Source organism: Augochlora pura, chromosome 10 (genome assembly GCF_028453695.1).
Source record: "Augochlora pura isolate Apur16 chromosome 10, APUR_v2.2.1, whole genome shotgun sequence".
Taxonomy (NCBI): Eukaryota; Metazoa; Arthropoda; class Insecta; order Hymenoptera; family Halictidae; genus Augochlora; species Augochlora pura.
In genome coordinates, this window is record NC_135781.1 from 33,155,494 (window position 1) to 33,179,010 (window position 23,517).

The window sequence follows — 23,517 nt, forward strand, 5'->3', positions numbered from 1 at the left end:
GTGCAGTGATATATCCTCTGGTTTTATTCGTATTTAGGCAGTTACATATTTACATAGATATAATGAACAATAATGCTCTTTCGTATAATAGTGTGGGAATCACTTTACATAACTATGTCGTGGTATATACAAAAATTGCAGGTATCGGAAATCATCTCGCGGGGGAACGCGTAGGTTTTATTTATTTATTTTTTTGTTTGTTTGCTGGCAGACGACATTTAAAGAAAACACCTTTTTCGCGATTCGGCTGGATCGAATAACAATTACATCTCATTACCCGACTAAAACGTCCGTCGTAAGGTAGATCGATAATGTACAGAATTTGCATGTGGATATATCGTTAGGACAATATATTTCGATCCTGTATAATTACACACATACCTGCGCTTTTAAGGGTGTCGAAGTTGTTCTCTCTTTTTCTCTCTCTCTCTCTCTCTCTCTCTTTCTTTTTTTTGGTTTACTTTTGTTTCTTATCCGCGTGCGCTTTCATCTTATCTTTTACGTAGCTTGTAATATATATATATATATTTTTTTGTTCTTTATCTCGATTTCAATAATATACTAATTTATTTATATCTCATTTTTTTCTTCATTTATATCAGCTCGTTTTGGCAAACTGTCTAGCTGTGTTGAGGCAAATTCGTTGATAGCGAAAATCTGTTCACAGTATCGTGGGAACCGAAGTGAGTAAGATAAACCGAGACGTTGTCGTCGAGAGAAACGATGATAATCAGTGAAGCTTATGCTCGTATCGAATATTCTTTATCGGTCGCCAAAAGAAACGTTCAACAAGAATCAGATCCCCGTGGAAAGTAACGCGACTGCGATCGACAGTCGAATTGGTAATTATTCGAAGGTTCGCCCGCCACGTCGATTCCGATCGCCTCGAATCAATCATCTCGCGTCGAGACAACGTAATCCGAGACAATCCTTTCTCTGTACACGATGAGAGATGCAATTTACCAGGTTCGTGAAACATTCACTGTAATATATTATGGATCATCATTGCGTTGCCTAATACGAATCTGACTTATTCGAGCTGGATCCAATTCAAAGGCAAAGGGTGAAGGACATCGTAGGACGCAAATTTCTAAATAATAAAAAATACAAGTCGCACCGTCGCGTTCTCGTTTTTGAAGTTAGAACGCTGACGATGACGTCGAGATGGCACCACGTTCAGGAAAACAATTGTCTAAAACAATCACCCGAGCACCGCGTTTCGTGGCCACCGGGATCAGCGAGGCGGGCTTCTTAAATATTTACCGTCGAGATTTTTAATCAGAGGCACGCAAACCCTTTCTTTTTCAGCGGTACTCGATTAACAATGGAACGTCATGTTAACGAATTTTCGCCAGAGGTTATTAACAAAATAGTATATTACAGTACCTATATATTTTATTGCTTAGACTCTATCGGCTTACGCGCGCCCCGTACGAGGCGCATGTAGGCGCGTAATAATTCACTTTTATTATTTTCTTTTTTTTTTTTTTCTTTTTCTCTTTCCCCATAACTTATATCGTGTTTAGTAACTTCGATAACACCTTGATCGCGTTCACATCTTTTTTTTCTCCCCTTTTTCGTTTTCGTTCAAACTCAACGTCCGGTCGCTTTTTCTTCCGGCTGATTCGAATTTCTTTTTTTTTTTCTCGTTATGGATCAGTTGAAATCAGAGGTAACATCGCAATAAATACAGATTACATACAGATCGTAATAAGTAAATTACATTTATACTTCGAGGAAACGTAACAAAGTAACAAACCGTGTACGGTACGCGGGGGCGGAATGTGCGAAGACTCGTTTTTCCTTTTTTTCTTTTTTTTCTGTGGGAGAGGGAACGGAAAAATGGTGACGGCGGATGGGCGTACAATAGAATTTTCGGTCGTGTTTCGTTTCGTTTCGGATGGTATTCGAGTTTCCACACCGATGGTTCAAGCGTCGTTAGGCTGTCCCGAGATTCGTGTCAATATTGTTCGCAGAGAAGAATTGCAATCTTTCAAATTTAATGTCCGAGAAAAATAATTTACATCGTTAAAAATTACTTATGCTAACGATTTACATTTCTTAGTTTTGATTTTTATTAAGACTATCCGCTAGAGAAACTGCACGACTTTCCCATGGTCAATATTTGTAATTATTTAGACAGATAATTGATGAAGTAAAAATGATGCTATGACAACAGTCATCGATCGCCTGATTATATAACATTATTTTTAAAGCTCCATTAAGATAATGTTTTAACGTAATTGCTCGCAATGGTAATAAACTTCGCTCTATCGTATAACAATTTATATTGAATCGGAACAAATGAGTCACATCTTCAGCAGTATAGGTTTTATATTAATTTGGTAAAACCATTAATTCGTTAAAAGACAACATTAGCAATTATAACTGGATTTAGGATTACCTCTGTGATTTATAAAACTGAAAATCGTTTTCAGTCACGACACGAGCCGCGAGGACGACCCAACGAACACCGCGAATTCAATTAAACATCTTACGATAATTCGACGACTAACAGTATAACAGGTAATTCCCAGCTTCGTGCAGCGATTCGTAACGCTTTCGCCGAGAACGTTGCCTATCCTCTGCCCCGAACACACCCGGCAATGCCCGATGGGAGCGTCGAACCCCGACAAGCTCGCGCGCGGCTGAAGCGGTCCTCTCAGTCTTCGATTTTTAATACGATTAACAGCACGCGGTTCCCGCGAATCCGGGCCCCGAGCGAACAGATCGAAGACGATCGGCGCGTTGTCGAAGAGAGTACAATGTAAAAAAATAAAGCCTCGAAGAATGGAGTTATTTCGTTTGTGCTGACACCATTTTTTTTTTTCTTACCGCGACATATTCGGATTAACTGTAGCCGTTGGTAATATGGAACACACACCTGATTTCGGGTATTATGGAATTCTTTTTCTTTTGCATTTTACGAAACGCGACACGCGCTATTTTATTGTTTCAAGTATATCATAATTTTTGCCAAGAAGCTGAAAAAAGCGGATATTGTTAGTTTAAAATTGTTTAGACTGACATCGAAGAAAATTCGTAGAGGTATTGGACAATTTCGCTTTCTATAAAAAAACGGATATTAGACAGATTATAGAAATGCAAAAATATATTCTATTCCGAAATCATTATTTTGCAGTTATCGCAACGAACTCCGATTTAGCAATCGTTTATCCGGTTTATTTATCCAGCAAACATTTGTCCGTTTGACGCAACAGTGCGACAGGTATATTTTTCTATAGCTAAGAACAAACATATTCCTCGCGACGATGTACAGAGAAAGCGATACCACGTGATTTACTTTGAGTAAGTGAACTGTTTGGCTCACTTCTTAGAAACATTATCCGCGCCGTCAAAAATAGTAACATTTCTCCAGTCGATAGAAGATGCGATTATCCGATGCTTCTGCGAAATACCGATACCTAATATCCGATCGCCCTTAGAGCGCGTTGCTTTTCCATCGAGATCTCACGACGTTCCATATTACCACGTTTACTCTATGCGTGTGTATGTGTGTAGATGTGTGTGTTCCGTTCGCCCCAGCACCCCGTCAATAGTTCTCGTCTCTAACACTTGAATAGCCTTCAGAAGCTCGTCTTTTCACCGTACAATTACGCTCTCTACTATATCCGTTCTCGTCAACAATATAATCTCTCAACTTTGTATCCCTCTCCCTCACGGCTCCCCTCTCTCTATCTCTCTCTGTCTTTCTTTAAATCTCTCTCCAACTCTCTCTCTCTCTCTCTTTCTTTAAATCTCTCTCCAACTGTCTCTCGCTTTCTTTAAATCTCTCTCTAACCGTCTCGCTTTCTTTAAATCTCTCTGCAACTCTCTCTCTCTCTCTCTCTCTCTCATTCTTTTGGACGAATGCCAGGACTCCCTCTGGTCCCTCCCCCGCCTCGAGGGGCGGCGTGAGCGTGCGCAATTAGGATCGGTGCCAGACTATAAACGCGTTACACGCGTTCGGGGAAATTATAGCTTTAATTAGCACACAATTAGGAATCGTATTCTTATTGGGGCGCCGGGCAAAGAATCCGGCGCTCGAATACGTATTCGTGCTCGCGGGAATCGGGGGTTTCTCGGTGGTGGGTTTTTTTTCTCGGGGCGGGAGAGGGGGTGGGAGCGGGTAGGGGGACAATCAGCAGCGGGAGCAATTCGGTCGAGTTCACGAATAACTCGCGGGCAACGCGAAAGCGTCCGACGAGCCGTGTTCGAAGATTGGAACGCCGGGGTTCTCCGACGATCGGAGACTCGGTTTTAACCCCCGTCTCGCGGCTAGCGTTCGATCCTCGAACACTCGATCCCCGGACCACCGTTTCAATCGTGCTATCCGCGCTCGACCCGCACCGCGTTAATTTCGACCTAACGTTTATCCGTCTCGCGCGACAACAATTTCCTAGCGACTCTTCTCGGGCTTGTCCGATTCCGCGATGCCTTCCAGCTGACAGGATCGGCAGCATTGGAGCCGGTACAGCCGCATCTTGCACAGAGTCAATGACCTTTCCCTGGTGCAGAGCTGGGGGTGGTCTTTGCAGTCGTCTGGAACGATGTAGAAGGTTTATTATTAATATTATATTATTATTTATTATATATTTATATATTTTACTATATATTATTTTGTTATTTATTTATATTATCGTGTCGTTTTGGATATGTATCGGTAAAAATGTAGCCAATCGCCCCGACACCGAATTAATTACTAAATCGTCTTCAGAGTCTCACCAGCTGTATGAGAACACGGCGGACTTTTACACGTCTTCATCACAGGTGGTCGCGGAATGTCTCTGCAGGCGTTGCCAGCCGGTTTCTTCGTCCCGAACCAAACGCACCGCAGGATTCTGTACTTGATTCCGTCTTTCTCGCACGGTGCCATACACTGCGGAAAATGATCACAGTTCAAATACACAGAGAATTAAACGATATTAAAAAGGTAACGCGATGCTCCATCTGCAAAACGTTTCCAATTATTAACCACTTAACTGCGTCGATATATTTTTTGAAGATAAATTTGCCATACGTTTTATTCATTAAGTGATTTATAACTGGAATATATATTAATGATATTCTAGTAATAATATTACAATCATAATATTATAATATAAAATTATATTATATATATTATATTATAAAATTATATTATATTATACTATAGTATAGTAATCAAAATGATTATAATCATAATATACGTATCAATGGAATACACGAGTAACATAAATATATTAGAATATATAATAATAATACAGGTTTCTGTAATATCCAATTAAAGACACGTAGAAACGTACTTCCGACCATTCGCCGACCCTCCAAACGCCCTTGCAGGCGTCGTTGTAGCACTCCTGCCTCTGCAGAGGTCTGGTGGTCTCGTCGCACTTGCCCGGATCGAGCAAAGTGACGTTCTGCGGATCGCTGTCCACGTCGCTGTCCAAACGGCAAGTAACGTCGCGTCTCTGCATCGCGGTTTTCCAATTGAAGCACCTGGACGTCTGGCACGGTGTCCATTCGGTGGTGTGCCATTGCGGGCACTCGCCGGACCCGCACGACCGCACCTTCTGGACCATCGGGTGGCCAGCGTCTTCGCAAAGTTTGTCCCCAATCACCACTCTGGTCTGCGAACGCGTCGAATTTCCAGGCGGTTTCGCCGATCGCACTGTGCACTGGGCTCCGCGTATCTTTAGGCAAACGAACAAGTCTTTCACATACATTTTTAACAAGATGGAATTAGTACTATATCAAAATATACATAGTATACATAGTATAGTATAGTATAGTATAAATATACATAGTATAGTATTCGATGCATTACTATAGTAATAATAGTATTCGCGTAATTAACGCATTATCTACAATATTTTTACGGTATCCAGAACTACAACTGTTTCACCGTTCATTTTTATTATTAAAATGTTTCATAAAATACGACGCACCTCTATAAAACATTAAAACAATTTAAAGAATGCTACCGACTAATTATCATGCCACATAATCACCTGAAATCCACCTCTGCCGCAGGTCTGGGAGCACTTGGACCATTCCGTCGTCACCCATTCGAACACCAGATCTTCCGAGGAATCTGCGACATCGAGACAATAGTATCATTCTTCTGAATCATGGAAATATGGGGATGTTTGGCTACCAATATCGCAAACTTTAAAACTCCCGGGCTCGAGCATGTCAAGTATTTAGCTCTCCTTTTATTAGTACAATTTAAACAGTGATTCTATTACCATAATCTTGACATAATCTTGACATAACCTTGACATAATTCTGACATAATTCTGACATAACCTTGACATAATTCTGAGCCTACCTAAAATACTCAGAGTCGCAAGCGACGTGTCCGCGGTGGTGTTGCAACTAGCCGCTCCAGCCACGCTCGACGACTTGTTCTTCTTCTCCTCGCTGTCATCGAAATCGATCGCTTCCTCCTCGGAGCCGTTTTGACTTTCGACGTTCATGGGTCTGGTCCTCTCCTCCGGGTCTTTCTCGGACGCGTTGGAGCCCTTTACGCCGGACAATGCCAGCTCGCTGAGGTCTTCCTCAGGGTCCCTGGTGCTGGCCCAGGTGACGGAATCATCGACGGTGTCGTTCGCCAAGTAGGTCTTCCGTTTCTTCATCTCGTCTTCGAGCTCCTCCGCGTAGTCCTCCGTTCTGTTCGAGACTCCCTTCTCTCTGTCACTCTTCCTTGGTTCTTCCAGCTCCTTCAAGGACATTGTAGAGAAGACATGCTCTATCTCGGCGGTGACACGATGGCCACGGTCGGTCTCCTTCCTCGGGATCTCCGCGTGCTTCGTGCTCGTCGAGTCGGGTATGTAGAACACCTCGAGTCCGATGTCGTCGGAGACGGTGGACGGAACAACGACGTCCTTGGCGTGCTCCTTGGAGTGTTGCGTCGTGTGCCCTTTGTCCTGCGGCTCCTGCCACTGTCTCTTCACGTTCCTCAAGGATTCCACCACGTAATCGTTGTCGGAGATCGCCGAAGTCACCGGCGCCTCTTTGCCGGCGACTGGCGTGATCCTCACAGGATCGCTGTGCTCCAGCCCGAACATGGTGTCGTCCAGATCGTAAGGATCCACGCCGATGAATATCCTCTCTTCGTCGGGGCCGAACGTCTCGTCCGGTATCGCTGTGTTCCGGTACAGCGTGTCCAGGTTGTCCTCCATGTTCTGGTACCGCACCTGCGTGTGTTTCGTCGGCGCCGCTTCCTTTCTCGTGTCGTCGACGAACGACACCGGTGCTGTCCTGTGCGATCTGCCGGCGGACGACTCGCTTTGGAACGGCCAGTATTCCTGTTGGGCGAGCAGAGATTAGGGGATGGTTTCAATAACGTTGTTAGGTTAGGACAAAGTTAGGACAACATCTTGGATGTTAGAACAAGGATAATTATTAATTGTTATGTTTGCAGGTTAGACGGAGAAGACATCTCTCGTTGAGATGGACGGAGGTTTGATTTATTATGAGAGGCGAGAGCATCGACGATGAGGATTTAAGCATTGTGTGGGGGGCTGGATTATTTAACCCTTTGCGGTATGCTTTCTTTCTGGGTTAATTAATTTTTCTTGGTTGCTAATGAACTGCTGGATGAAAAGGCGAATTTATGATCGAGTTGAGGTAATAATTATATTATTTTCCGGATAGCACAAGGACGTCTTTAAGACGATTATTAATATTGTAAGATACTTGTTTCAGACGTTAAAAGGACGTCCGATTTGGGACGCGGTTAAAACGTCTTAAAAACGTCTCAAACAGGCCTTCTATAGACATGGAAAAGACGTCCAAAACAGACCTTCCATAGACATCGTAAAGACGTCCAAAACAGACCTTGCACAAACATCTAAAAAACGTCTTAAAGACGTCTTGAAAACGTCCCGAACGTCAAAGACGTCCTCGTGCTATCTGCTACAGCAGCGACGATTAATCCTCGATTCATCTGTTCCTGCTAATATTAATATCGCAACGACGTGGAAGGGCCAATGGACGATCAAGGGCCGACGTTAGACACAGACAGTCCTTTGAATTCATTGTTCGCAAGGTCTCACCTTAAGACTCGATATTAAATGAGTCAAGTGCGGCACGAGCGTAGAGGCACTCGACGACGCAGTCGATTCCACGGATTCGTGGTATCCAGGCTGACATATTAAATGTCCATCAAACACAGTCCAGAATAATAGCAAGCAGGAAAGTAAAGAATCGTCGTAAAAAATGATTAGTTTCACGGGGTTTGCTTTTTGTGTCGAAGGTACGGGACGTTGGCGAGAGAAATCGGATTTTATCAATTCCTTTTCTGCGCTGAATTAGGTATTTTTACTTTTAGGTATTTTTACCAATTTTTACCGATTTGCAAGAATTTATTGTTTATAAAATTTTTATTTTGAGGATAAATTAATGGAAGATCGAGATACAGAAGCACGTGGTTAAATTAGTAAAAAATTGATTTACTAAGGTCATCGAACCTTGCATTAAGTGAACGCAAAAATAATCGACAAACTCCGATTTCTTTTCTTTGAGAGAGGAAATTATTGCAACGTTAATTACCTGATTCTGCGATGTTACCGTCTGCTCCCTGCGCAAGTCCGTCGAATCCGGCGGCGTCGGATTAGGTCTCTGTTTCTTCTGTGGCTTCTTCGTAGGCTTGTTGTTAGGGTTGATCTCCTCGCTGTCGATCGGAATGAAGCGGTTCCCGTAGGCTGTTGCAGGAAGCCCATAGTAAATCGAACGAATATATAGCTTACAATAGAAACTATTATTACACCACGTTATAAAATAATTCATGCGCTGTTATATTAATTTATATAATATTTGAAAAACTGACGCAATTATTAGACGAGTTCGAAGACTCAATTTCATAATCGCAAAACAATATAAAATTACAATTTTATAATTTTCAATTTTACAATTTCCAATTTTATAATTTTCAATTTCATAATTTCCAATTTTATAATTTTCAATTTTATAATTTCCAATTTCATAATTTTCAATTTCATAATTTAAAATAGAAATTCTACGAATCGGAAAGACTGTTTCGAATTTAGGGTTAAAATGGCATCGAGTTTAAACGGTTCGACGGATAGCTAAGAAGTTAAATTGGCGATGGAGGCGGCAGACAATTCAACAGTTAGCCGGAGCCGATTATTAATGCAACGTTCCATGGATTTAGATAATCGGGGGGAGCGAGAAGAAACTCAATATTCGATGTCGTCGGAATAATTTACCCGCTTGATCGGTGTACAAACTTTCGCCCGAATTCACCGGCGCCGAGTCCAAGTTCGCGTTCCGCTGAAGGTAGACGGAGTTACTTAATCGAAGATACTCCTCGCTGCTGATCTGCCCCTTCGAACGAAATTTTACTATAAGCTGTGTCTGGGCGTGCGAATTTCCGGCTGCAACAGAAACGACGATATTCACGTTTAATCGGCGTCCATCTTTTAAAAAAAGAAAAAATATACAGTTCGAAGTTGCAAGATCTGAGAAATCCACCAACTTTATTAATAACAGTTAACGATGATGAAATTATTAGTAACTTTGTCTAATGTTGTTGATCTGTTGGTAAAATTTTAATTTTTAATTTTTGGTTTTGCTAAAAATTTGATACGAAAATTAAAGCGTTCTTCTTCGAATCGAGTGAGCTTAATACCATAGTGATTTCAATGTCCATAAGTACTTCCAATAAAACGAGAATAAAATTAATGAACTGCTAATTTTACTAAAAATTTAATATGAAAAATAGTGCATTTATTCTCATCTGTTTCTAACAGTGATTTTAATGTCACATTTCCATATAGAATTTATAACAATTTCGCAATAAGACGATTCGACAACATCAACGCTGTCTAACATTTTTACATATAAAATTGCATGAAATGTTTAACAAAACCCACCTATACAAGCGTAAACGCCGGCATCGGATGCGGTGATGTCGTTTATCTTCAATGCACCCTTCCTGCTGATCTTGTACTTCCTCGACTTCCTCAGTTCTTTATTGTCCTTCGTCCATATGATCTGCGCTCTGATAACATTTTTCCATACCGGTGAACATATTTAACTAATTAACCATTGCAAACGGTAACAGAAATTGCGTTCGCGCGCGTTCGATCACGTTGCGATTTGTAAATCCGATCTCCGCGGTTCGATGAAATCGCGATGCAATTATTAATCGCGATTGAAGTACAATCGCGGCGCAGGATCGAATTAATTTGGCAACACCATCTGCGCCGAAATCAACTTCGCTGTAATTTTATTACATATTGAATTTCCGTTGTATCTATGCCACCCACAAACGCTCGCTTTTTAGTCGCCGATGCGACGCGATGGGAGATTGAAATAGTTTTTGGCCGGGCAAAATGGCGTCGTTAAATTAGCTGAATTTGTCAAAAATTTTATAATATTATTAAATTTCGCAGAATAATAATAATATATGATTATTATATGCATTCATATTATTATACATATTACTATTATGTATAATATTGTGACGCATATGTTATATATTATACTATATATATTTATATATATAGTGTCAAAAATAGATTTTTAGTATTAAAATAAATATTTCATTATTATTGAGCAACATCAAGGATACTCACTCAATCCAATATGCTTTTTAATTATTAAATATCTCAGCGGTGGTCGTCGTGAATTATCTATTATAATAATCGATTTAATTTCAATCGCAACGTAATAGGAGCACAGTGTGATAAAATTAACCCTTTGCACTATAAATCTGAAGTCATTTTTCTAGTTCATAATATTTCCATTCTATGTAACAAAACATTTATTCTTTATATCTGTATGCACTTTTACGTATGCAAAATTGATTCTCGCGATTCCTACCAACAATTTTACTACTTAACAATTTTTTAAATTTAAGCTTCGTTGGTACAAAAATTGGCGCGTGATAGAGCAATTTTAGTGGTGCCTTAAAGTGCAAAGGGTTGACAGAATTGATACAGGAAAATTCCGCGATTTCGTGGACCCACTTGTCGAACTTTCTGACGGGACACCGTATCTTGATGAACGGCGTCCCTTGGAAGATCTTCGCGGTGCCGCCGATCTTCAGATCCACCTTCGCGTTCAATTCTGTCTGATTGTACGTGGTGTTCTGACTGGAGATGATCGGCAATGAGCCACCGTCCGTGTCGTGGCAAGCCCTGTTGTTGCAGGGCCTCTCGGTGGCCGGTTTCTGCGACATGCATTCGCGATCCTCGCGGCTCTGTTGACGGCCCTGGGCCATTATCTGGCCGCACGAGACCTCGCGCTTCATCACGCCGCCTCCGCACGTCTTCGAACACTGGAAAACGCGTCGGGTTACCATTTTCGAGACACCGTAAAAATTGTGACGTATAAAAGTATCGTTGAGGCGTCATAGCGACGAATTGTGACGCCATAGGTCACATGACTTTATAAAATATAGAGCCGGAATTTGGCGGCGAAAAATTTATTCATACAGCCTGGTACTATGTTACACCTTTGCTCGGGAGGTCTAAGGTCCTGGAATTCTACGACAATGCTCTTCTAAAAAGTGTCCCTTTTAAAGGTAAATTACTGACCCTTTTCGCATTTCTGACTGACCATTTCTAATAACAGCTCATTGGTTTTCCTTAATTTTAACGATAATCAATCGGCGAGTCTGTTTCAAAGAAGCCACTAAATTCGCTTTTATTCTGATGCAATGAACAGGTGTATCAAGGTACCATCACGATCGTGGAAGAGTAAAAGAAATTACCTTGCTCCATTTTCCGACGTTCCATTTCACCGGACAGTCGAACACGTTGCAGTATTGTCTGTCGGCCGGCGGTGGCTGCGGGCACATCTTGTTCGGCACCGGCACTGTCTTACCTGTGGATCCCCGGGTCACCTCGTGTATACAGGTGACGTACCGCGTTTGGATGCCGAGCCCGCACGGGCTCATGCACTGCGAGAACTCGCTCAAATTCCATCTGCGACAATTCGGTCGGAACGGTCAGATTTGCGTTTGAAATTCTCTTATTTATTCAATGATTAACCCTTGTAACGTATAATAATATAATAATAATATAATTATAATATAATAATAGTTAAATAATTAAATAATATAATAATTAACGCTTGTAACGTATTGATGAATTATTCAATATAGTTCAAGTAGTAACTGTTTAACGAGTTTCATTTATCTACTTACGATTCATACGAAAATTTGTTCATTATTAATTATTATTTATTAAAAGGCTCTCTCCGACCACCTTTACCAACAGTTCGCAGGTATATTACGACTTATGAAACAAAAGCAGATAAAACACAGGACAGCACAAAACTTGGAAAAACGAGAGATTGTTTTTAATTTTATACGACAGTTAAGAGTGTGAATAAATAATTTATTTAATTCCTACTAATTGTTATGGACGCATATTCTGCGTCGCACAAAGATTTACAGCAACTATACGTTAGAACTAGATTTGTCAAACGGGTGAAAATAACTTGTTTTTAATTATCCCAAGAGTGAATTTAATGTTATTATTATTATTATTATTGTAAAATTGCTCGGATTTCAGTGAAACCGTAGGCAATCTGCAGGTTGATATACTTCACCTCGGTGGACAAGGATTATCGTTGCAAACCCTTATTCTTGCTTCCGGTTTGGTCTCCGAGGTGCAGAGCAAAGGTATCACCGGTTTCCCTGTGTCGTCCTGTATGCAATTTATGATCAGGTCCTGCACACCTGGAACATCGAAACACCCGGTTTCAAAGCCACCGATCCCCGGTTCAACCCTACGCAGTCGGACTTCGACTTGAAATCCAAAATATTTTCCCGGAAACTTGCAAAGAAATTCGTTAATATTAATTAACCATTTTATTCCATTTCAAAATCGACCCGCCCTTAATGGAAAACCCTATATTTTGAAACGTAGCACGATAATTATCGTACGGCGCCTTAGAGTCGCCGCTCGTCCGCAAAGGGTCAAAGCATCCTGGCAAAGCATCCATCGCCAGGGGTTTCTGTCATTACGGCGATTAGATCGATAGAATTCGCGAGGCCCTTTTATAATATTATATCGATTCCGATGCCCGGACGACCGCCGCTGAAGCGCTCAGTTAATAGCGTCAAATTATTCGGAACAGTTAAACGGCCGCTGCGAAACGAACCTCTCCCCCCCCCCCCCCCCCCCCCCGGATACATTCTGTTAATCCTTTCGGATTTGATTTTCGATAATGCCCTGACTTATGTTCCACGCTGATTATCGTCGACCGGGAGTACAGTATTTATGGAACGCTAATGATCGCGATCGGAAGTAGATAATTCCTCTGAAAGGCCCGGCCGTGCCTCGATAATGGTCCTTGTAACATGGTAATTTTAATGAACTTTTGTTTAAATTAATTGTCAATTTCCTCGTTTTGATTGCTGCCGGCCGCTCTTCAATGGCCAATGCTGCCGACTTCAACGTTCGTTTAAATAATCTATTATACTTTGTTTTACGTTTTTAATGATTTTTCTTTATTGAGCAATTGTTCCGTGTTACTGTTCCGAAGGTATATATCCACGATATTATTTTTAACTATCTATTTTACTACGATTAAACTTTTGCGGTTCGAAGCTAGCTATAATTACATAAGATAGCTTAATAATCGCTTTGGAATTTCTAAAAAATATTATCCATTAACCCTTTGCACTCTGAGGCACCACTCAAAATTATTCTATTATGAATAATTTTTATAAAAAATAAAATTGATATTTAAAAAATTGTCGAGCAGTGAAACTGTTGCCACGAGTCGCAAGAGTCAATTTGAGCGCATAAAAGCGCGCTTTATTTCATAGAATAGAAATACTAGGAGCCAGGAAAATCATTTCATATTTTCAGGTTAGGTTATTTAAGGGTTAAGACTTGACTCACCTCCCAAACAGGTGGCGCTGCAAGGTGTGTAACCAGTTTCCTTCCACGAGTACGTGGTCTGCGCGTCGCTGCCCGACGCTACCTTGATCCGAGACTCGTAACCACCGCCGGAGCTGCTGCCACCGGACGATCTGTAGGTGTCCGTCAGGCTGGGCTCGGCGTAGCCGCTGTCGCCGACCGCGTCGATGCCGTAGGACAAGCTGTTCTCCATCATGCCGCACGGCTCCATCGCGCATTTCTCGGTCTCGATCGGCTTCGGGCCGGAGCACTGTCGATCCGGCAGATCGGCGATGGTCCGACTGAACTCGAGGAATATTTTGCAGCGTACGTCGCGACGACGGATCCCCTCGCCGCAGGTGACGCTGCACGGCGACCACTCGTCGGCGATGAACCTGGAGGGTCGGCATTGTTTGATGATTCGCGTTCCGAAACCGTCGCCCGTAGTTTCTGTTCGCTGCTGTTCGAGCCGCGGCGGGGCCCGTTCCAGATCTCTTCGCGCGATTTACCTTTGGTCTGTCGAGCTCGGATTCTATGAGCCAGGCATAGGCGCCTGAGATACTCGCTAGTATACAACTCTAGTATACTCTAGATAGAACTCTGACGAGGGTATAGTGATCGGGTCGTGTCATAAGTTCCGTTCGCGAATAGGTTATTCAGTGAATATTATTATTTAGTGAATATTAGCGAATAGGTTATAATTAGTAGGTTAAATTTTTTAGGTTATTTGTTAACAAGGTTCAGATTTCAAGTTTTAAGGTTATGTGTTAACTGGTTAACATGGAGCGATAGGATAGGTGGGGGAAAAGGGTTTAACTCTTCAGAGACGGCGAGAGTATAGCCTTCGCGCGACAACAAGGCTTCGCTGCGTTCAAGTTCCCCCTCTTAGTAGCTGCGGCAGTGGGGGAGCTAGTGGAGGGGCGCACTGCTGCGGCCAGTGAGAGGGGGAAGGCGAACCTATCTCCTTGTCGCGCGAAGACTATACAGTGTACGCCTCTGACGAATGTTTCAATATTTAAATAACTCCATCAGATTGTCGCGTACAATATTATCTCACGCAACATCGCTTGCTTTATATAATAAAACTTGAAAACAGCAGTAGAAAATATCGAAAAATCCAAATTACAAAGTAGTAAAAGCATTTTTAATATTCTATAAATTTTACCCAGTTCTAATTTTGAATTAGTCTACAGAATTAGTTTACCGAATTAATTTACAGAAGAATCTTAAAGAAAATGGGATCAAGAAGTGGCGCGAACTTATGTCACGACTTAATTACACAGGGTTCAAATGCCTACGTTCCGCCTAATGGTCTAATTGCCCGTGGGAGCAATCTGGAGCGTTTCAAAAGCCCATGCCTGCTCTAAGGTGCCAGGTTTCCGATTTGCTATTACAAAGACTAATTTCACGAACTTGCCTCTGCAAAATTCGTGTCTATCGTGTTCCTTGCAGTCGTTCTAATTTGGAGGTAGCTCGTAAAGGATTGATCTTCCAAGGTGTTTTCTATTACAGTAATACATAATACCTCCGTTTTGGGAATGTTGTGACAGCTACAAATTTAACCCCTTGCGCTATAATAACGACTCAGATTGGTGACAAAGATCCCATGCGACATCTATTGAATACGGATATTATTAATTTCTTCTAAATCGAAATTAAATTGAATTTTTCTATTATCGAAATTTAGAAATGGAGGTAAATAAAAATAATAAAAGGAAGAAAAATCATCCGGTCCTATTAAGGAAAATATTAATATCAAATCAATGCTAATTAACGCAGCATGAAAGAAGTCCATTGCAAGGGGTTAATATAATAAAGTAACGTAGGAAAATTCGTTTCACTAATAATTAAAATTTTCTCCACGTGAAAATCCATTCGATAAACGTCTCAATATTACAGCTCGATTTACAGATCCTCTCCGCGATCTATTATTACCGCTTCGCAATTTGTCCTAAAACATCAAACGAATCCACCGGCTGAGAGCAAAGCTCTCGCTTCCCTCTCTCGGTTCCGATAACAGAGGTTCTACCTTGTTCGGGAACTCTACCTATCCAGCTAGCGTTTACCTTACCCTGTCGAACGATCGAATACCCTTTTTGCTACAGAAGAAGTCAATATTTGGTGGGAGAGACCCGAGAAAGATGTGTTCTTAATGGCTCGAGGGTAGTACGAGAAAATAATTGAACAATCGCCGCGACATAATGCGACAAGTTATTCGGGGACGGTGGCTCGAAGCGGGGGCCGCAACGGTTATTCGGTCGCGTCCCGGACGGCGCTCGCAGAGGAAATCGCGATAAATCAACGAACATGAAAGGAGAGGCTGATTCTACGCGAGCGCATTCGTCTCCTTTTTTTATTCGTTGGACAAACGTCGCCGACGCGCACAGAGCGCGGAATTTATTGGCCCTCTCTCTCTCTCTCTCTCTCTTTCTCTCTCTTTCTCTCTGTGCCAGCTATTCGTGTAGTTCCTAAAGCGACGCGTGCACGTCTCTCGCGTCATCGATTAAACTGAATAAATAATGCGCCACGGTTATTCGGGAATCGCCCTTTTCACCGAACGACGGAGCTCTCGTTCCCGCCGGTCCTCCTCGTTCACTCGAGCGCGCTCCGATCTCAGAGAAACCCCACCCTCTCGAAAATCCTCGAGTGTCTATTTTCGGGCCGAACCTCCTCCGCCCCCGCGCGCGCGAATCAATGATCCTTGTCGTCGATAATCTTTTTAACCCCGACATTCAGGGAACCCCGACCGACTAGAAATCGGCTCTCCTTCTCTCTATCGGTCTTTCTTCGCGCGAGCAATGTTCTTCAAAAGAAACGAGGAACAGAAAGTATTCTCTCGCGTTCAGATTTTTTTTAATTGGCACCGGGATCGTTATTGTAATTATTACGAGGATTTTATAGACGATTATTGGAAGATTGATTATTTTCAGAGAGGTGTTTGGATATTATCAAGCAATCTTTTTTTTTAAAGAAATCTCTCTTAGAAGATATTGGACGTTTAGTTTATGTTTGTTTCAGGTCTGAAGGTATTATGTTCTAGGATTAATGTCTTTAAGACGTCTTAGTCGCGACGTTAGGAGGACGTCTAATTTGAGACGTCGTTAAGACGGCTTAAAGACGTTCCATAACAGACGGCTTAAAGGCATCCCATAATAGAAGGCTTAAAGACGCTTTATACGAAGTTGGCAATTATTGTAGAAGTTATGCTCGAGTTAAGTAAATTAAAAATAGCTTGAGACGACTTAATATAGATTAGATGATGACAATAGAAGACGACTTCAGATAGATAAAGTCTCGATATTTTTAATTTATTAAAGGGTTCTCTCCGAGAGTGCGCCGCAGTCAAAGGGTTACAGAGGTGTCGAATATCGTACAGCAGACGTGTCAAAGATATCTTATAGTCGTCTTAAAAACGTCTCGAAAACATCTTAAAAACGTCTTAAGTACGTCTCAAAGACATTTTAAAGTCGGCTTAAAAACGTCTCGAGAACATCTTAAATACGTCTTAAATCCGTCTCGAAGACATTTTAAAGACATTTTAAAGTCGTCTTAAAAACGTCTCGAAAACGTCTTAAAAACGTCTTAAGTACGTCTCAAAGACATTTTAAAGACATTTTAAAAACGATTTAAAGACGTCTCGAAGACATCTTAAAAACATCTCAAAGACGTCTTAAAAACGTCTCTGTGCCGTCTGTGCCGGGGCCTGGAGAACGCGCGTCCGTCAACGAACCGCCGCGAGCAAACGAGCGTCCAATTCGATTAAACAAGACAGATCTGTGCGGAAAGGGACGTGTTGATCCTCGCAGGAAGAAGAATCTGGAGGCAGGTACCTGCGTAAAATCCAACAGGCGAGCACACGTGGTAGACAGTTCTACGCTATAAATTATGCATGCTAAGCCTACCGGGGGGGGGGGGGGGGACCGTTGGAACAACGCAAGCCAGAAAAAGGAGGGGAGGGGAGGGGAGTGGAGGAAACGGGCTGGGAAAACATCGGCGAAGAAACGGTGTGTACGATAATAGTACCCACGTAACATTATCATCGTAAGTCTATGCTAATGCTTGTTCTACGGCATTCGCGTTATGCGCTAATTAAATCACGGTAAATCTCGTAATCTCATAAATGCATTAGGGGAGAGCAAGAGCCAGGAAAACGTTCAGCGAAAGAGAAAGAAAAAGGAGATCCGAATAGAGAAAGAAAGAGAGAGATAGAGAGTGAGAAAGAAAGAGAGATAGAGCGTGAGAAAGAGAGAAAGAGAGAGAGAGAGGGGGGTGGGGAGAAGAAAGAGGAACCCGGGGAGATTAAGCTACGTTGAATTTCAGCGGCGGTGGCAGAGAGAGATCCCGAGTTGGAAAACTGTTGCGCGTCAGCAGAAAATGGAGACCGTCGCGAAACTATTCCCCCCCATCCTCGGCTCGCCAAAAAATTCCTATTCTCTTACCAGACCAACGAAATAAACATTATCATTAAATGAAACTACTAATCGCCTTCCTTTACCGAGTTTCTTGCTGACGCGCTGTGTTCGGACGGAGGCTGCGGATTGTTATTTTTCCCGACCGACGGAGGAGCATCAGGGATTCGTTTATGAATTAGAGCTTAATCTTTCAACGAACTTTTGAAGAATGCAACAAACTTTGCCGTCACGTTTTATATGTATTTTCAGATGAATGTTAATCCTTTGCGGACGAGAGGAGACGCCACGACTTCTCGTTTGGCAGGACGAGTGAGAGGCGACAGTCGATGTTTATGGTAAAGATAATTTTTATGTAAATTATATAATTTTATATAATTGCATATAATCGTATATAAATTATATAATTTTATATAATTGCATATAATCTTACTTAAATTACATTTCTATCATATACAAATAAAAATAATTCTTATGACACTCGACGCATCTGAGAAAATCGCCTCGTCCTCCTAACCTCACTAGCTCGAAAAAGTCGTCGTCCGCCAAGGGTTAATTTTCCTGTCACGTTTAACATACCTCGTCAATTATTTAAACAGGCCCCTACATAATCGTTCCAACAACTCAGCCGTCCATTTTTGCAATTCATTCCAATTTCCATTCTCCCCTTAACACTTTTTCAATTTCGAAAAAAGCCCCCATCAAAAAACCGCACCTCTCGTATTCGTCCCCGGCGAAAAGGATCGATAAGCGAACACAGAGGGGGGTGAGAAGCGGGGTCGAAGCGTTCCAGGTAAAGTCATTTCCAGGGAAGCTGCGTCGTGTGCTCGGTGTAGGCGGTGTATGCTTTTAAAACTTAGCCCCCGATCTGGTCCTAAAACCGACGGCATTGAACTTTGCAGACCCGCGGTGAGTTTAAGAAGCGTGCGAGGAATCTACGCAAGAGGCGACGCGCTTGTGCGATTGTGTGTGCGTTTGTGCGATTGTGTGTATATGCGTGTGGTTGTAGGAAGGGTGGTGACAGAGAAAAACAGGGGATAATTCAAAGACGGCCGGGGGGGATAGTGCGCCACGTTGTCTGGACGTCGCCGGAAGCCGAGGGAGAAACGTAACGAAAATGAAACGAAGGAAGAAGTAGAAAGAAGTAGTAGAAAGACAAAGAAGAAGAAGAAGAAGAAGATAGAAGAAGAAGAAGAAATAGAGAAAGACAACGAGGGTGCGTGTGAAAGTAGAAGGGGTCGTGGAGAAACGAGAAGAAACGAAAGACAGAGAAAGTATAGTTAAAGTTGATAGAAGAAAGAGACACAGTAATATGGGATACCTCAGATACAACCAGCCACAGGCAAAGTAGATCGTATATCTGTCGGGAACAGATCAATTCACGTCAAGAAATGAATGCTTTCAACACGGTGAAGATTTTTCTATCTAGGCCGTTCGCTACGGGTTTTCAGTTTACATTTCACGGGCAAGCGACGAGAAGCTCTATCAACGTTTTGCTACGCACGCTTTTAGGGACACCTGGACACCCGCCCCGTGTACACACCCGCGCGTTTTTCCACTAGGTTTTCTCTTTTTTTGTTCTAGCGATCTTCGTCGGTACTCACGTGGACTCCGATGGAATCGGCTGGTCGATTAGCTTCTCCGACACCGGCGGGGGTGGGTACGGCTGCATCAGGGGTTGAGTCATCTCGTCGCCGTCTGGAAACAAGATTTCATCCGGTGCTATCCTTGTCGCGCGCAGCCTTGATTCGCTTTTAAGAGGCGTTTAACTAGCCGACGACGTTCGTCAAAAAATTATGGCCACGTCCGCTGAGAAAATACGCTCTTATCTATGGAGACTGCGATTCGATACGGTGTTTTTAGTGTCGCTGAGTGAAAGAACGTTGCAATTTTTTCGCAGAATTTATGTTTGCTTCTAATAACGAATTGGAAATTTAAAAAATTATATAGTGATCTTTGTTAGCTATTTTGTCGTCTAAATAACCAACTAACTTTTAGAAAAATTTATGGCATGGAATCTAAGCGCTAAAATAATCGTCGCAGTCCATATATTTTTAACAATAATATTCGAACGCAAAATAATTTTCCGATAATTGTAACTCAGTCATTGCTACTTCCAATAATTTTAATATAATTTAATCTGTAAACTAAATAACTAATTTTGAGCTATACAATTACCTTGCGATTTAATCTCTTATTTCCAAATATAATTTACATTTTAACGCGCATACTAGTGTTTTATAAAGCGTTAAAACGATACGATATCAATTTCTATTTGTTCGCATCGAATGCTCGCCGTATTCTCCGTGGAAACGGTTATTTTATCATTGATTTACAACGTCGTGTAATTCCATACGAACTGTAATCTAAATTCAATTATGTCACAGATCGCTGAAATATCACGCCGCGCCGCGGTTATGGCAGACGCTGTGTATCGAACGGAATCGCGAACGTCTTCCGATTTCGATCCGCCGCATAATAATTTCACGCTCCGTTGTCGCGGATGTTTTCGAATCATCTGCAATTATGATAGCGACGTCGAAGGAGGATGAAAGTTCAGCGATCCTTTGCGAATAATTTCGTAATGGCGCGCGGTCGGAATCAATTTCTTCTGCTTGTTTAAAGCGCTCGTCGAGCAACGACACATAAAACTCGCATCTTTGTACTTGGAATAAGGTAAGAACTGTTGTGAACAACTTTCTGTCGATAAACGTGGGAGTGTCAATGGCAATGACGGCGTCGTAACCCAGGCTTAAGTCGTTCATGGGAGAAATCGTTGTTCTTGGCTTTATACAAGGTGTCGCGCCACAGACTGCAGATTTTTGGTTAGAAATTTCCATAATAATTACCTTGGAAAATATAATTTTTAATAGAAATTATTTTCTATTTAATTATTTTACTTCTGCTCGATTTAAAAGATATTAAAAATATGAAACTGTGGAAACAGTAATATGACATAAACGAAATGCTTTATTTAATTATTATTTCCAATTAATTGAAATAGTAATAATCGTAGATCAATTTTTGACCACTACAGAGGAGATAAGGCATTATTATTCTGCATAAAAATCTGCAGTCTATTTAATAATCGTTCTACAATCTCAATTCGACAATGTCGCATCGATAATATAATCATATTTTAATCTATTTATCTATTTATCAATTCGCAATTCCGTAGTAATCTATATGACATTTTAATCGATTTTTTAAAAGCATAAAATATTAAATTTACGACATTTGTTTCACGAAATGAGTGCAAGAAATATAAAACGACATTGTAGAATCCGCGTGCCCTTTAATCGAAGGACACCCTGTAGGCGGTGGCGTGACCCGATCGTCACGGGAATGGTGCACTCGACGCGGCCGCATAGGAATGTAACTTATAAAACTTACATATCGGACAGGCGATGTTTGTTTTGCACTCCTGCTCGGTGTGCGGCCGCTCGGCCGGATCGCAGTCCGCGGAGATGGAGCCGACGGCGTCCCTGCACTCGACCGTCCTCGTCTTGGTGCCGGTGCCACAGGTCACAGAACACTATCGATCACACGAGGGGAAAAGTAAATTTCATGCTGCTGCCGCAAATTGCTTTCAAACGGGACCGATGGGAGCATGATACAGCGAAAGAAACCGGAACGTGGCTGAAATAATTAACCGGGGGGTAGCACCTGTTCTATCTTCCGTACGCCGAATTCCATTCGGTTTCTTTGTAAAACGCGCGAGATATATCAGCGACGTGCGAAATAAAGGGAAGAAGATCTTCCTATATTGTTACATCGATCTTTGGTAATGTAATCTTGTTTTCAATCGCTTAAAAAATATTGTTTAGATCTTCGTCGACTTCGTTTAGAAGCGACTCTTGATTCTAGAAACAAATGATTTCGAAACCTCGTGAAAAACTAACCTCAAAGGTTCTTCTTCTATCGACACAATCGTTGAAACGTAACTTCGTTTTAAAAAACGTCCGCGCAGAAGTTTCGACGATTGCACGAAAGCGAGAAGGACCCCAAGATTCCGCTAAATTTTCTAACGACGCACCCTTCGTGGTTCGGTAGGAAGTTTCGACTGATAAGTTCATACATTCTTCGTGTGTTTCTTTGAAGAGAAGTTTTGATAAATCGTGTAACTTCTACGGGCGGAGGAGCACTGATTAATTAATCCGCGGGGAAAGGAATTGCTGTACCGTGTAAGATGATTAATGTTTTGCACATTTTTTATTTATTATTATTGTCTTAAACGGTATAAGACTTGTGCAGCAGACGACAATTTTATATACTGTATTGAAAGATTAATAATCTAATTCCTATGTTACATTTTATTATAAATTTTAAAGCCATTGATATCGGATTATATCAAAGTTATTTTGAGGTTATGTGAGAAGGAGCTAAGAGAAAATAGTACTTACGCTCAAGGGTTTGATTTACTAGAATTGTACTCTGTTCTTCAATTTTTAATAAAATAATTTCTATTCTTATTTTCCACTTATTTTTACACGCGATCGAGAGTGTTTGCGGTACAAGTTTGTCGCTTTGATAAAAAACGATAGGTGGCAGAGTAGCGAAGGGTTGGAAAATAATTGGCGAAACTGCTGGAGAATCGGCGAGCCCTTTCTACGAATTACCATACGGTCCACGGGCGACGGCAACTCTCAAATCCTGTATTTCCGAACCTTTTCTCCTTTTCATAGCGTTTATTTCGTTCCTTTTCAACCCTCCCCGGGCAGCGGTTCGCGCCGATAACGATCTCGCAGGTCTCCGCGCAACCCTTTCCCAGATCTTTTAAGTCTTCTGAACGTTAGAATAGAACCCAGCAAATACCCACTTAGTATACTGAAATTAGATTCCTCTGTTGCGTCGCGAGAGTTTACCATTACCAAGGTTCCGCCCTTTTCTTTGCGTTGCCTTGCCCACCGTCCACCCCTTTTCGCCCCTTTCCGTCCCTGCTTTCTACGGACCTTTATCCCGCCGGGAAAGCATTACCTTGACCCACGCGCATTTCCGTCCACTTTTACCGCGCCAGATTTTTTCGTCAAAGATGCGCCTCGAGTTAAACGGTCCAAGATTTCGAAAATCCAAGATTTTCCGTGATACTTAACCCTTCTCTGTCGTATCGCAGCCGTTCCTGAACAAGGTCGGTCTTATCCAAGGGATTAGATAAGGGATAAGAATTTCTTTTCTTTGACGGTGAAAGGGATTTTTGTATTATTATTTATTATATCTTTGCGAGGAGAATTGTTACAATTAAACGA

At 41.8% G+C, this 23,517-nt stretch overlaps 1 protein-coding gene across 1 annotated transcript in view; it reads right to left on the reverse strand.

The window, feature by feature from the left end:
- Positions 1-4: 4 nt before the first annotated feature.
- Nolo (ADAMTS-like no long nerve cord) overlaps positions 5-23,517 on the reverse strand; it is a 247,065-nt gene continuing 223,552 nt past the window's right edge. Inside the window, exons 8-22 of the mRNA XM_078191531.1 lie at positions 21,665-21,806; positions 19,876-19,969; positions 13,866-14,257; positions 12,565-12,694; positions 11,723-11,936; positions 10,977-11,287; positions 9,879-10,006; positions 9,213-9,380; positions 8,536-8,687; positions 8,040-8,129; positions 6,311-7,289; positions 5,991-6,073; positions 5,286-5,672; positions 4,726-4,879; positions 5-4,542 (exon numbers count right to left, since the gene is read on the reverse strand). Of these exons, the coding sequence (XP_078047657.1) occupies positions 4,400-4,542; positions 4,726-4,879; positions 5,286-5,672; positions 5,991-6,073; positions 6,311-7,289; positions 8,040-8,129; positions 8,536-8,687; positions 9,213-9,380; positions 9,879-10,006; positions 10,977-11,287; positions 11,723-11,936; positions 12,565-12,694; positions 13,866-14,257; positions 19,876-19,969; positions 21,665-21,806 (3,567 nt within the window). The 3' untranslated portion in view covers positions 5-4,399. The remainder of the gene's footprint in view (positions 4,543-4,725; positions 4,880-5,285; positions 5,673-5,990; positions 6,074-6,310; positions 7,290-8,039; positions 8,130-8,535; positions 8,688-9,212; positions 9,381-9,878; positions 10,007-10,976; positions 11,288-11,722; positions 11,937-12,564; positions 12,695-13,865; positions 14,258-19,875; positions 19,970-21,664; positions 21,807-23,517) is intronic.